Source organism: Oncorhynchus nerka, linkage group LG12, assembly GCF_034236695.1.
Source record: "Oncorhynchus nerka isolate Pitt River linkage group LG12, Oner_Uvic_2.0, whole genome shotgun sequence".
Classification (NCBI taxonomy): Eukaryota; Metazoa; Chordata; class Actinopteri; order Salmoniformes; family Salmonidae; genus Oncorhynchus; species Oncorhynchus nerka.
This window is the reverse complement of record NC_088407.1, coordinates 8,058,113-8,073,564: the sequence shown is the minus strand read 5'-3', so window position 1 is coordinate 8,073,564 and position 15,452 is coordinate 8,058,113. Positions and strand designations below refer to the sequence as shown.

General features: G+C 48.6%; 1 protein-coding gene across 2 annotated transcripts in view; it reads right to left on the bottom strand.

The window, feature by feature from the left end:
• Positions 1-14,164, bottom strand: part of LOC135574242 (dachshund homolog 2-like) — a 75,761-nt gene extending 61,597 nt beyond the window's left edge. For both annotated transcript variants that reach the window (XM_065025207.1, XM_065025208.1), the window contains exon 1: positions 13,476-14,164. In XM_065025207.1, coding sequence (XP_064881279.1) covers positions 13,476-14,041 — 566 coding nt within the window. In that variant the 5' untranslated portion in view covers positions 14,042-14,164. The remainder of the gene's footprint in view (positions 1-13,475) is intronic.
• Positions 14,165-15,452: the final 1,288 nt, after the last annotated feature.

Genomic DNA, 15,452 nt, shown 5'->3' with positions numbered 1-15,452 from the left:
AGGACATTTCTCCGAAAAGTACAATCTTTGTCCCCATGTGCAGTTGCAAACCGTGGCCTGGCTTTTTTATGGTGGTTTTGGAGCAGTGGCTTCTTCCTTGCTGAGCAGCCTTTCAGGTATATGTCGATATAGGACTCGTTTTACTGTAGATATAGATACTTCTGTATCGGTTTCCTCCAGCATCTTCACAAGGTCCTTTGCTGTTGTTCAGGGATTGATTTGCACTTTTCGCACCAAAGTACGTTCATCTCTAGGAGACAGAATGCGTCTCGTTCCTGAGCGGTATGACGGATGCGTGGTCCCATGGTGTTTATACTTGCGTACTATTGTTTGTACAGATGAACGTGGTACCTTCAGGCGTTTGGAAATTACTCCCAAGGATGAACCAGACTTGTAGAAGTCTTGGCTGATTTATTTTGATTTTCCTATGATGTCAAGCAAAGAGTTTGAAGGTAGGCCTTGAAATACATCCACAGGTACACCTCCAATTGACTCAAATTATGTAAATTAGCCTATCAGAAGCTTCTAAATCCATGACATAATTTTCTGGAATTTTCCAAGCTGTTTAAAGGCACAGTCAACTTAGTGTATGTAAACTTCTGACCCACTGGAATTGTGATACAGTGAATTATAAGTGAAATAATCTGTCTGTAAACAATTTTTGGAAAAATGACCTGTGTCATGCACAAAGTAGACGTCCTAACGAACTTGCCAAAACTATAGTTTGCTAATTAACTGTAGTTGAAATTGAAATGAGTGGAGTGGTTGAAAAACAAGGCTGAAAAACAAGGCTGTGACCCCACTCTCAGGGGGTGATGGTATATGCAAAAAAACACATAGGACAGATATCAGGACCCACAAAATGATTATAACACAAAGCAGCAGGGAAACAGGATACGACCCGACACCTGATATCTCTGTTTGTTTGTCCGACCGACCGGCACGACACACAGTGGGTGAATCAATGAGATCAGAGGTAGACTCCTTCTCTCTGATGTCTAGATGTTATTCTTGTTCTCGTGACAGATTCGTTTTTGACACACACTCAGAACAGAGTCTCTCTCTGTCTCGCTCTCTCTCTCCCTCTCTCTGTTTCTCTCTCTCTGGTTCTCTCTCTCACACAGTTTCTCTCTCTCTCTCTCTATGTTTCTCAATTCAGTTCAATTCAAGGGGCTTTATTGACATGGGAAACATGTGTTAACATTGCCAAAGCAAGTGAGGTAGATAATATACAAAAGTGAAATAAACAATACAAATTAACAGTAAACATTACACATACAGAAGTTTCAAAACAATAAAGACATTACAAATGTCATATTATGTCTATATACAGTGTTTTAACAATGTACAAATGGTCTCTCTCTCTCTGTCTCTCTCTCTCTCTGTCTCTCTCTCTGTCTCTTTCTCTCTGTCTCTCTCTCTCTGTGTCTCTCTCTCTGTGTCTCTCTCTCTGTGTCTCTCTCTCTGTCTCTCTCTCTCTGTCTCTCTCTCTCTGTCTCTCTCTCTCTGTCTCTCTCTGTCTCTCTCTGTCTCTCTCTGTCTCTGTCTCTCTCTCTGTCTCTCTCTCTCTCTCTGTCTCTCTCTGTCTCTCTCTCTCTCTCTGTCTCTCTAGTGTTGACTATTATTCACAAACATGAAGTGACATGATCCGTGTGTGTATGCGTGCGTGCGTGCGTGCGCGTGTGCGCGTGCGCGTGTGTGTGCGTGTGTGTGTGTGTCAGGGTTAGGAAAATGCGGCACGGAACATTTGATCGGCAGCATTGTGTGTGCTGATTAGGAGCGTCCCAACCACGGTGCTCAGAATGACACAAATCACATTTACATTACGGTTGGCTAATTCATCTTAACAGCGCGTGCAAGTCGAAGATACGATGACGTGTGTCCTTACTGGAAAGATGCACAACTGTCCTCGTTTACAAGTCCTCAGCCAACAAGATGAGTAAACAAACAACACTGTTTTCCTCCGTTGTTCTCCTAAACAACACTTCCTAATCTATGACAGGAAACACAAGCAGAATCATTGTTTTTTTCACGACAAAGACAGACTACTCTGCTGATACTGAGAATCAGACCAATAAAAAACAACTTTGTCCGTATAATAGACCAATGAGAAGAGGAGACACTATGTTGTCCATATAATAGACCAATGAGAAGAGGAGACACTATGTTGTCCATATAATAGACCAATGAGAAGAGGAGACACTATGTTGTCCATATAATAGACCAATGAGAAGATAAGACACTAATATGTTGTCCGTATAATAGACCAATGAGAAGAGGAGACACTATGTTGTCCATATAATAGACCAATGAGAAGAGGAGGCACTATGTTGTCCATATAATAGACCAATGAGAAGAGGAGACACTATGTTGTCCATATAATAGACCAATGAGAAGAGGAGACACTATGTTGTCCATATAATAGACCAATGAGAAGAGGAGACACTATGTTGTCCGTATAATAGACCAATGAGAAGAGGAGACACTATGTTGTCCATATAATAGACCAATGAGAAGAGGAGACACTATGTTGTCCGTATAATAGACCAATGAGAAGAGGAGACACTATGTTGTCCATATAATAGACCAATGAGAAGAGGAGACACTGTGTTGTCCATATAATAGACCAATGAGAAGAGGAGACACTGTGTTGTCCATATAATAGACCAATGAGAAGAGGAGACACTATGTTGTCCATATAATAGACCAATGAGAAGAGGAGACACTATGTTGTCCATATAATAGACCAATGAGAAGAGGAGACACTATGTTGTCCATATAATAGACCAATGAGAAGAGGAGACACTATGTTGTCCATATAATAGACCAATGAGAAGAGGAGACACTATGTTGTCCGTATAATAGACCAATGAGAAGAGGAGACACTATGTTGTCCGTATAATAGACCAATGAGAAGAGGAGACACTATGTTGTCCATATAATAGACCAATGAGAAGAGGAGACACTATGTTGTCCGTATAATAGACCAATGAGAAGAGGAGACACTGTGTTGTCCATATAATAGACCAATGAGAAGAGGAGACACTATGTTGTCCATATAATAGACCAATGAGAAGAGGAGACACTAATAGATATGACTTCCATCTAAAAATGAGTTGCACTGACCCAACAATGATAAAGAGTGAATATGCACAGGATATGGCCGATGCTCTCGGCTGGTGCCAATAAGATAGACTATCACTCACCAGGATATGGCCGATGCTCTCGGCTGGTGCCAATAAGATAGACTATCACTCACCAGGATATGGCCGGCTGGTGCCAATAAGTGCCTATTGTTAGGTTAGATTACTCGTTGGACATTACTGCATTGTCGGAACTAGAAGGACAAGCATTTTGCTACACTCGCATTAGCATCTGCTCTAACCACTAGGCTACCTGCTCTAACCACTAGGCTACCTGCTCTAACCACTAGGCTACCTGCTCTAACCACTAGGTTACCTGCTCTAACCACTAGGTTACCTGCTCTAACCACGAGGCTACCTGCTCTAACCACGAGGCTACCTGCTCTAACCACGAGGCTACCTGTCTCTAACCACGAGGTTACCTGCTCTAACCACGGGGCTACCTGCTCTAACCACTGGGCTACCTGCTCTAACCACTAGGCTACCTGCTCTAACCACTAGGCTACCTGCTCTAACCACTAGGTTACCTGCTCTAACCACTAGGCTACCTGCTCTAACCACTAGGCTACCTGCTCTAACCACGAGGCTACCTGCTCTAACCACGAGGCTACCTGCTCTAACCACGAGGCTACCTGTCTCTAACCACGAGGTTACCTGCTCTAACCACGGGGCTACCTGCTCTAACCACTGGGCTACCTGCTCTAACCACTAGGCTACCTGCTCTAACCACTAGGCTACCTGCTCTAACCACTAGGCTACCTGCTCTAACCACTAGGCTAGCTGCTCTACCTGCTCATTCTTAAATGGAAGACGTTTGAAACCACCAAGACTCTTCCTAGAGCTAGCCGCCCAGCCAAACTGCGCAATTGGGGGAGAAGGGCCTTGGTCAGGGAGGTGACCAAGAACCCGATGGTCACTCTGACAGAGCTCCAGAGTTCCTCTGTGGAGATGGGAAAACCTTCCAGAAGGACAACCATCTCTGCCGCACTCCACCAATCAGACCTTTAGGGTAGAGTGGGCAGATGGAAGCCACTCCTCAGTAAAAGGCGCATGATTGCCCACTTGGAGTCTTCCAGAAAGACAACTAAAGGACTCTCAGAATATGAGAAACAAGATTCTCTGGTCTGATAAGATTGAACTCTTTGGCCTGAATGCCAAGCATCACGTCTGGAGGAAACCTGGCACCATCCCTATGGTGAAGCATGGTGGTGGCAGCATCATGCTCTGGGGAGCTTCATCAGCGGCAGGGACTGGGAGTCTAGTCAGGATAGAGGGAAAGATGAAGAGAGATCCTTGATGAAAACCTGCTTCACAGCGCTCAGGACCTCAGACTGGGGCGAAGGTTCACCTTCCAACAGGACAACGACCCTAAACAACACACACATCCAAGACATTGCAGGAGTGGCTTCTGGAGAAGTCTCTGAATGTCATTGAGTGACTTGAACCTGATCGAACATCTCTTGAGAGACTTGAAAATAGCTGTGCAGCAACGCTCCCCATCCAACCTGGCAGAGCTTGAGCGGATCTGTAGTGGTCTAAGGCACTGTATCTCAGTGCAAGAGGCGTCACTACAGTCCTTGGTTCAAATCCAGGCTGTATCACATCTGGCCGTAATTGGGAGTCCCATAGCGCGGCGACCAATTGGCCCAGCGTCGTCTCGGTTTGGCCAGGGTAGGCCGTCATTGTAAAATAGAATTTGTTCTTAACTGACATGCCTAGTTAAATAAAGGTTAAATAAAAAATGTCAATCATTATTTTATAAATCCTTAGCCCTTCTATGAAGGTGTAGAACAGGGGTGTCAAAGTCAAATGGACGGAGGGCCAAATAAAAAAATCAGCTACAAGACGAGGGCCGGACTGTTCGAATGTTCATTGAAAAATTTTTAAATGACGCATATAGTCTAGTGAACCTAATTGAACCTACTGAAAACCTAACAAATATATTACAATATGATCAGATAAATAAAGCAATATTTTCTTATGGCTCTGTCAGTAATCTTTAATTTTCAACAGACACAAAAGACAAATTTCCTTTATATAAATATCCCCATAACATGAACATTAAATGAAAGAAACCGGTATTCAAGGCACCATCAGTAGACTATATTTTCTATTTTAGCAAAAGTGGGCTAAATTTACTTCAAAGAAAAAACAATAATAGCAATTTTCTATCATCCACTCAACTGAAATATTTTTAAAATATAATTGGATTGAAATACAAAAAAATAAAGTGCAAAAATCTATTAATCAAAAACAACACTTTGTTTAAGGAGAAGTAACATGCAGTGAAAACAAATATTAAATTTTAACTTTTAAACTTGAACTGAGTAAAAACTCTAAATATGTGATTGCACAGTAATGTTCACTTGTTTGAGGTTGAGGGTGATACTTGGTGGTGTCCCATCTTTTCCACAAGTTCATCAATGTTGGGTAAGGCTCTGAGCTGAAGAAATCCTCAGAATTGAGTGGAGGTGTTCAGCAGTAAGTCGACTTCTGTGTGATGTTTTGTTCAGGTTCATCAAAGAAAACAGTTGTTCACACAGGTATGTGCTGCCAAACATAGACAACGTTTGAGCAGCCTGGATGCGCAGCTGGGGCATTGTGCCGGGAGGAAACGGGCGAACTCCGCAGCACCCACTGCCGCATATTTTGCCCTCAGTGCATCATTGCATTGGAGGTCAATCAACTCCATTTGGAGGTTTGGTGGTGAGCTTTCCACGTCAACAGCAAATGGGTTACCGAGCAGTTCCAACCTGCTTTTTGTGCTTCAAAGTCAGCAAATCGGCGTCGAAAGTCAGCGGCAAGCATACCTATTTTATCAGCCAACTGTGTGCTCGGGAACGCACTGGTAGAGAGCTTCTCTTTCATGGTCTGGCAGCTGGGAAAGTGGCTCAAATTTTCTTTCCGCATCTGCGTCTCCCACAGAGTCAGTTTGGTTTTAAATGCCTTCACTGTACTGTACATATCAGAGATGACACGATCCCGACCCTGCAGCTGCAAGTTTATTGCATTCAGATGACTCGTAATGTCACACAGAAAAGCCATTTCACACAGAAACATTTCGTCTCGGAGTTGTGTTGTGTCTTTCCCTTTGCCGTCCAAGAACAGACAAATCTCCTCACGAAGCTCGAAACATCTTTGAAGCACCTTTCCCTGGCTTAGCCATCGCACCTCTGTGTGATAAGGCAAATCACCATGCTCCGTTTCTAACTCCGTCAGAAATGCCTTGAACTGGCGGTGATTCAAACCTTTGGCTCTGATAAAGTTAACTGTGCGCGTGATGATGCTCATTACATGCTCCATTTTCAAGGCTTTACCGCACAACGCTTCCTGGTGTATGATACAATGATAAGCTGTCAGCTCACCTGTCGCGTTTTCCTCTTGCATCTTTTCCCGTATCTTCGCCACCAGTCCGCTCCTGTGTCCACACATCGCAGGTGCTCCGTCGGTTGTCAAACCCACGAGTTTTTCCCAAGGCAGCTCCATCTCATTTACACATCTTGACACCTCTTCATACAAATCATGCCCCGTAGTTGTGCCATGCATAGGACGTAAAGCCAAAAACTCCTCTGTCACGCTTAGGTTGGAGTCCACTCCGCGGATGAAAATTGACAACTGGGCAATGTCAGAAATGTCGGTGCTCTCATCCACAGCCAAGGAATATGCAATAAAATCTTTTCCCTTTTTCACAAGCTGCTCTTTTAGATTGATGGACAACTGGTCTACTCTCTCGGCAATGGTGTTTCTGCTCAGACTCACATTTAAAAAGAGTTGCCTTTTTCTGGGCAAACTTCGTCACAAACTTTAATCATGCAGTTTTTGATGAAATCCCCCTCCGTAAATGGCCGGGCTGATTTAGCGATCTCTTCTGCCAAAATAAAACTGGCCTTGACAGCAGCCTGGCCTTGTGATTTGGCTTTTTTGAACAGAGCCTGTCGAGATTTGAGGCCTCGTTTTAATTCCTCTGCCTTTTGTAGCCTTTGTTCCATGTCCATATTCTTGTTTTTGTCCGCGTGTTTCGTTTCATAATGTCGTCTCAGATTATACTCTTTCAGTACCGCCACACTTTCTCCACACAGAAGACACACAGGTTTTCCAGCTACCTTCGTGAACATATACTCCGACTCCCACCTTGTTTGAAACCCCCGGTTCTCAGTATCCACCTTCCGTTTTGCCATTTTTGATGGGTATCTGAAAGTTAATTTTACTGTGATGCTGACGACTGCTGTGCCAATAAATATTGAAATGAAGCAGCCTACTGCTCGGTGCGTCACCTTTGCATTGTGGGAAATGTAGTATTGGTGCGTGTAAAAGATCTGCGGGCTGCCGGCTTGCTGCGGGCCGGTTCTAATAATAAATCAAGATCATCCCAGGGGCCGTAAAAAACCTTCTTGCGGGCCGGATGTGGCCCGCGGGCCTTGACTCTGACATATGTGGTGTAGAAGGACCATTGTTCTGTACAGGTGCATTTCTTCACTAATCGGAACGTCTGAAGACATGAACACAGAAATACTGGACATTTTCCATTCTTATTGTCATTTGACAAAACTACAATCATGGTCTTGAATTAGACTCCCATTTTTCTGGTCTCGGTCTTGACTTTGACCCCTTGTCCCCTTGTTCTCGGTCTCACCTCCCCTCCGTTCTCCGGTCTTGACTCCGTCTCACCTCCCCTTCGGTCTCCGGTCTTGACTCCGTCTCACCTCCCCTCCGGTCTCCGGTCTTGACTCCGTCTCACCTCCCCTCCGGTCTCCGGTCTTGACTCCGTCTCACCTCCCCTCCGGTCTCTGGTCTTGACTCCGTCTCACCTCCCCTCCGGTCTCCGGTCTTGACTCCGTCTCACCTCCCCTCTGGTCTTGATCTTGACTCCGTCTCACCTCCCCTCCGGTCTCTGGTCTTGACTCCGTCTCACCTCCCCTCTGGTCTTGATCTTGACTCCGTCTCACCTCCCCTCCGGTCTCTGGTCTTGACTCCGTCTCACCTCCCCTCTGGTCTTGATCTTGACTCCGTCTCATCTCCCCTCCGGTCTCTGGTCTTGACTCCGTCTCACCTCCCCTCTGGTCTCTGGTCTTGACTCCGTCTCACCTCCCCTCTGGTCTTGATCTTGACTCCGTCTCACCTCCCCTTCGGTCTCCGGTCTTGACTCCGTCTCACCTCCCCTCCGGTCTCCGGTCTTGACTCCGTCTCACCTCCCCTCCGGTCTCCGGTCTTGACTCCGTCTCACCTCCCCTTCGGTCTCCGGTCTTGACTCCGTCTCACCTCCCCTCCGGTCTCCGGTCTTGACTCCGTCTCACCTCCCCTCCGGTCTCCGGTCTTGACTCCGTCTCACCTCCCCTCCGGTCTCTGGTCTTGACTCCGTCTCACCTCCCCTCCGGTCTCCGGTCTTGACTCCGTCTCACCTCCCCTCTGGTCTTGATCTTGACTCCGTCTCACCTCCCCTCCGGTCTCTGGTCTTGACTCCGTCTCACCTCCCCTCTGGTCTTGATCTTGACTCCGTCTCACCTCCCCTCCGGTCTCTGGTCTTGACTCCGTCTCACCTCCCCTCTGGTCTTGATCTTGACTCCGTCTCACCTGCCCTCCGGTCTCTGGGCTTGACTCCGTCTCACCTCCCCTCCGGTCTCTGGTCTTGACTCCGTCTCACCTCCCCTCCGGTCTCTGGTCTTGACTCCGTCTCACCTCCCCTCTGGTCTTGATCTTGACTCCGTCTCACCTCCCCTCCGGTCTCTGGTCTTGACTCCGTCTCACCTCCCCTCTGGTCTTGATCTTGACTCCGTCTCACCTCCCCTCCGGTCTCTGGTCTTGACTCCGTCTCACCTCCCCTCTGGTCTTGATCTTGACTCCATCTCACCTCCCCTCCGGTCTCTGGGCTTGACTCCGTCTCACCTCCCCTCCGGTCTCTGGTCTTGACTCCGTCTCACCTCCCCTCTGGTCTTGATCTTGACTCCGTCTCACCTCCCCTCCGGTCTCTGGTCTTGACTCCGTCTCACCTCCCCTCTGGTCTTGATCTTGACTCCGTCTCACCTCCCCTCCGGTCTCTGGTCTTGACTCCGTCTCACCTCCCCTCTGGTCTTGATCTTGACTCCGTCTCACCTCCCCTCCGGTCTCTGGGCTTGACACCGTCTCACCTCCCCTCCGGTCTCTGGGCTTGACTCCGTCTCACCTCCCCTCCGGTCTCTGGTCTTGACTCCGTCTCACCTCCCCTCTGGTCTTGATCTTGACTCGGTCTCACCTCCCCTCCGGTCTCCGGTCTGGACTCGGTCTCACCTCCCCTCTGGTCTCCGGTCTTGACTCCGTCTCACCTCCCCTCTGGTCTTGATCTTGACTCCGTCTCACCTCCCCTCCGGTCTCTGGGCTTGACTCCGTCTCACCTCCCCTCCGGTCTCTGGGCTTGACTCCGTCTCACCTCCCCTCCGGTCTCTGGTCTTGACTCTGTCTCACCTCCCCTCTGGTCTTGATCTTGACTCCGTCTCACCTCCCCTCCGGTCTCTGGTCTTGACTCCGTCTCACCTCCCCTCTGGTCTTGATCTTGACTCCGTCTCACCTCCCCTCCGGTCTCTGGTCTTGACTCCGTCTCACCTCCCCTCTGGTCTTGATCTTGACTCCGTCTCACCTCCCCTCCGGTCTCTGGGCTTGACTCCGTCTCACCTCCCCTCCGGTCTCTGGGCTTGACTCCGTCTCACCTCCCCTCCGGTCTCTGGTCTTGACTCCGTCTCACCTCCCCTCCGGTCTTGATCTTGACTCCGTCTCACCTCCCCTCCGGTCTCTGGTCTTGACTCCGTCTCACCTCCCCTCCGGTCTTGATCTTGACTCCGTCTCACCTCCCCTCCGGTCTCTGGTCTTGACTCCGTCTCACCTCCCCTCTGGTCTTGATCTTGACTCCGTCTCACCTCCCCTCGGGTCTCTGGTCTTGACTCCGTCTCACCTCCCCTCCGGTCTTGATCTTGACTCCGTCTCACCTCCCTCCGGTCTCTGGTCTTGACTCCGTCTCACCTCCCCTCTGGTCTTGATCTTGACTCCGTCTCACCTCCCCTCCGGTCTCTGGGCTTGACTCCGTCTCACCTCCCCTCCGGTCTCTGGGCTTGACTCCGTCTCACCTCCCCTCTGGTCTTGATCTTGACTCGGTCTCACCTCCCCTCCGGTCTCCGGTCTGGACTCGGTCTCACCTCCCCTCTGGTCTCCGGTCTTGACTCCGTCTCACCTCCCCTCTGGTCTTGATCTTGACTCGGTCTCACCCCCCTCCGGTCTCCGGTCTGGACTCGGTCTCACCTCCCCTCCGGTCTCCGATCTTGACTCCGTCTCACCTCCCCTCTGGTCTTGATCTTGACTCGGTCTCACCTCCCCTTCGGTCTCCGGTCTTGACTCCGTCCCCCCTCCCCTCCGGTCTCCGGTCTTGACTCCGTCTCACCTCCCCTCCGGTCACCGGTCTTGACTCCGTCCCCCCTCCCCTCCGGTCTCCGGTCTTGACTCCGTCTCACCTCCCCTTCGGTCTCCGGTCTTGACTCCGTCCCCCCTCCCCTCCGGTCTCCGGTCTTGACTCCGTCTCACCTCCCCTCCGGTCTCTAGTCTTGACTCCGTCTCACCTCCCCTCCGGTCTCCGGTCTTGACTCCGTCTCACCTCCCCTCTGGTCTTGATCTTGACTCCGTCTCACCTCCCCTCTGGTCTTGATCTTGACTCCGTCTCACCTCCACTTCGGTCTCCGGTCTTGACTCCGTCTCACCTCCCCTCTGGTCTTGATCTTGACTCCGTCTCACCTCCCCTTCGGTCTCCGGTCTTGACTCCGTCTCACCTCCCCTCTGGTCTTGATCTTGACTCCGTCTCACCTCCCCTCCGGTCTCCGGTCTTGACTCCGTCTCACCTCCCCTCTGGTCTTGATCTTGACTCCGTCTCACCTCCCCTCCGGTCTCTGGGCTTGACTCCGTCTCACCTCCCCTCTGGTCTTGATCTTGACTCCGTCTCACCTCCCCTCCGGTCTCTGGTCTTGACTCCGTCTCACCTCCCCTCTGGTCTTGATCTTGACTCCGTCTCACCTCCCCTCCGGTCTCTGGTCTTGACTCCGTCTCACCTCCCCTCTGGTCTTGATCTTGACTCCGTCTCACCTCCCCTCCGGTCTCCGGTCTCGACTCGGTCTCACCTCCCCTCTGGTCTCCGGTCTTGACTCCGTCTCACCTCCCCTCTGGTCTTGATCTTGACTCGGTCTCACCTCCCCTCCGGTCTCCGGTCTGGACTCGGTCTCACCTCCCCTCCGGTCTCCGATCTTGACTCCGTCTCACCTCCCCTCTGGTCTTGATCTTGACTCGGTCTCACCTCCCCTTCGGTCTCCGGTCTTGACTCCGTCCCCCCTCCCCTCCGGTCTCCGGTCTTGACTCCGTCTCACCTCACCTCCGGTCTCCGGTCTTGACTCCGTCTCCCCTCCGGTCTCCGGTCTTGACTCCGTCTCACCTCCCCTTCGGTCTCCGGTCTTGACTCCGTCCCCCCTCCCCTCCGGTCTCCGGTCTTGACTCCGTCTCACCTCCCCTCCGGTCTCCGGTCTTGACTCCGTCTCACCTCCCCTCCGGTCTCCGGTCTTGACTCCGTCTCACCTCCCCTCTGGTCTTGATCTTGACTCCGTCTCACCTCCCCTCTGGTCTTGATCTTGACTCCGTCTCACCTCCCCTTCGGTCTCCGGTCTTGACTCCGTCTCACCTCCCCTCTGGTCTTGATCTTGACTCCGTCTCACCTCCCCTCCGGTCTCTGGGCTTGACTCCGTCTCACCTCCCCTCTGGTCTTGATCTTGACTCCGTCTCACCTCCCCTCCGGTCTCTGGTCTTGACTCCGTCTCACCTCCCCTCTGGTCTTGATCTTGACTCCGTCTCACCTCCCCTCCGGTCTCTGGTCTTGACTCCGTCTCACCTCCCCTCTGGTCTTGATCTTGACTCCGTCTCACCTCCCCTCTGGTCTTGATCTTGACTCCGTCTCACCTCCCCTTCGGTCTCCGGTCTTGATCTTGACTCCGTCTCACCTCCCCTTCGGTCTCCGGTCTTGACTCCGTCTCACCTCCCCTTCGGTCTCCGGTCTTGACTCCGTCTCACCTCCCCTTCGGTCTCCGGTCTTGACTCCGTCCCCCCTCCCCTCCGGTCTCCGGTCTTGACTCTGTCTCACCTCCCCTCCGGTCTTGGTCTTGACTCGGACTCGATTTGCTCTGGTCTTTGTCTTGAATTGGTCTCGCTTTAAGTGGTGTTGAACACAACACTGGCTAGCGCAGTAGCTAACTATCGTTAGCGCAATGACTAGACGTCTATCAGTATCTAGTAGCGTTACGCTAGTTAGCATTGGCTCACGGAACTTTAAACTTCATACTGGACACCGAACAACTGGTGTGGTGTGTATCAAAATTTGATGCTCAGATTTCAGAAATATCAGACTCTGCTGTGCTGTGTGTTGGTTTATATGAGAAGTGACTTATTGGGAAAATGCATCATATAGCCAGATTTCTGTATATTGAAAGTTACATATCTTAAAAACGTGATGGCCGACATGCTAAACATTTCGGGAATATGTCAACAATGGAGTAATGAAACAAATACCAAATTATTGATTTTATATACCTGTCAGCAACGAGGGTGTTGAAATAGCCAAATAGACTCATTTTAAGGGGTGTCCACATACTTTGTGTATATAGTGTATTTTCCATAAACAAATATATTGTATTTTTAGCTAGAATACAAAACCCGAAAATAAAAGACACAAATACGAAAAGCAGGGTAATCAAAGAAATAGAGCACATCTACCTCATCACTATATTTCTTTGTGAATTTGGTTACACGTTTGAGCTTCGAACAAAACTAATTATAGTCTACTGCCTATTTCATGAACTGAAGTTTTGCAGAGAGAGAGAGAGAGAGAGAGAGAGTGAGAGAAAGAGAGTGAGAGAAAGAGAGAGAAAGAGAGAAAGAGAGAGAAAGAAAGAGAAAAAGAGAGAGAGAGAAATAGAAAGAGAGTGAGAGAAAGAGAGAGAAAGAGAGTGAGAGAAAGAGAGAAAGAGAGAGAGAGAGAAAAAGAGAGAAAGAGAGAAAAGGAGAGAGAAAGAGAGAGAGAGAGAGAGAAAGAGAGAAAGGGGAATCTGATATTGTATCGGACCCACATTTCACGAAGTGAAAACTGTCTTATTGATCATTCACCGTAGGATAGGAATACGTTTAGGCCTATATATATTGCCCATAGACTACCACATGCTGGAATAGCCTATTGATATTGATCGCATGGTCGCATGACATTTACGAATGTTTTTTACAAAAAGACAATGGAAGAATGTCAAAAAGAAAAGTCAAAAGATAAAAGATATTTCAACCAACCTTGCATTGGTGCAGTCATTGTAGAGCGCCTCGAAGTCTCGCCTGGAGATGAGTTTACAGCGGTTTACTCCCGGTTGAATAGCGCCAAGTCCTCGCAGGACACGTACCTGCTCCACCGTACACACAACCGGACATATATCAAGGCGTTTCAGCTTGGTGTAAACGGTATGAAGCCCGCCGACTAGGTGTTTTAGGAAGAGATCGAACACTTGGGGTAGACAAATCAACTCGTCCTGTCCTCCGACGCTGAAAGAGGCAACTTTTATTCCGTGTACATCCACCATTCTGCACTCACTGGTTGTGGTCGCAGTGGTGGTGGAAATGACTCGATCTCCAGACACCGGGGTGTTGTTGAATCCCAAGCCGCAGGATGGGACTCCTGAGCCCGATAGGAAGGGGTTGAGGAGTCCCGTGGTGGTGAGCCGCAGGGATGGGGAGTCTTGATGAGGGCTGGTGGTTGTGGGGGTGTAAAACGGATCGGAGCAGGTTATTCCCCCAGGGGAATGTTCTCCTGGGTCGGGTGAGAGGACAGGAGGGGATGCAGAGACTGGCATGGTGGTAGTCATGGTCACTTTCACTTTTTTCCCCTCGCTCCCACGAGCTATTCTTCTCTCGCTCTTCCTCTCCCTCTTTATTCTCTCTTTCTTTCACTTGTTCTTCTCTCTCGGTTTCCTACGCGCTCCCTCTAGTTGGAGAACAGACAGTATGTGATCTATCGGTCCTGTCGGTGAGCGAATCGTTTCTCCCTTCTGATCTTTGTGCCAGCCCTCTGCTCATTTATTATGATTGAAAGCTCTCCGCACCAATCAAAAGAGACTACTGGTGAGATCGAGGTATTTCAATGGCCCTCTGAAAGACACATCTCAATTTCCTAGTCACAGAGGCGGGGCTATAGGCTAACTGACAGTTTTCTCATGCGCGACGCGCACACACGGATCAACTTTCTCGCAATGTACCGGAGCTCTGGGCCCAGTTTTTCCCCCGATAGTGATGACATTTAGACTTACGAACGTTTTAATATGCATCTTTCCAACAATGGCTGAAGATGTAACATGCGTTTCTCAAATCACCACGCACAGAGACTGATAGCTAAAGGCAACTGTTGGAGCAGGTGTCAATTCCGTATAATTAAAATCAAACAGCTTTCTCCATTCAAATCCTACCCTAAAGAACTATAATTATCAGGCAGCTTTCTCCATTCAAATCCTACCCTAAAACTCTATAATTATCAGGCAGCTTTCTCCATTCAAATCCTACCCTAAAGAACTATAATTATCAGGCAGCTTTCACCATTCAAATCCTACCCTAAAGAACTATAATTATCAGGCAGCTTTCTCCATTCAAATCCAACCCTAAAGAATTATAAATATCAGGCAGCTTTCTCCATTCAAATCCAACCCTAAAGAACTATAATTATCAGGGAGCTTTCTCCATTCAAATCCTACCCTAAAGAACTATAATTATCAGGCAGCTTTCTCCATTCAAATCCTACCCTAAAGAACTATAATTATCAGGCAGCTTTCTCCATTCAAATCCTACCCTAAAGAACTATAATTATCAGGCAGCTTTCACCATTCAAATCCTACCCTAAAGAACTATAATTATCAGGCAGCTTTCTCCATTCAAATCCTACCCTAAAGAACTATAATTATCAGGCAGCTTTCTCCATTCAAATCCTACCCTAAAGAACTATAATTATCAGGCAGCTTTCTCCATTCAAATCCTACCCTAAATAACTATAATTATCAGGCAGCTTTCTCCATTCAAATCCTACCCTAAATAACTATAATTATCAGGCAGCTTTCACCATTCAAATCCTACCCTAAAGAACTATAATTATCAGGCAGCTTTCTCCATTCAAATCCTACCCTAAATAACTATAATTATCAGGCAGCTTTCTCCATTCAAATCCTACCCTTAAAGAACTATAATGATCAGGCAGCTTTCTCCATTCAAATCCTACCCTAAAGAACTATA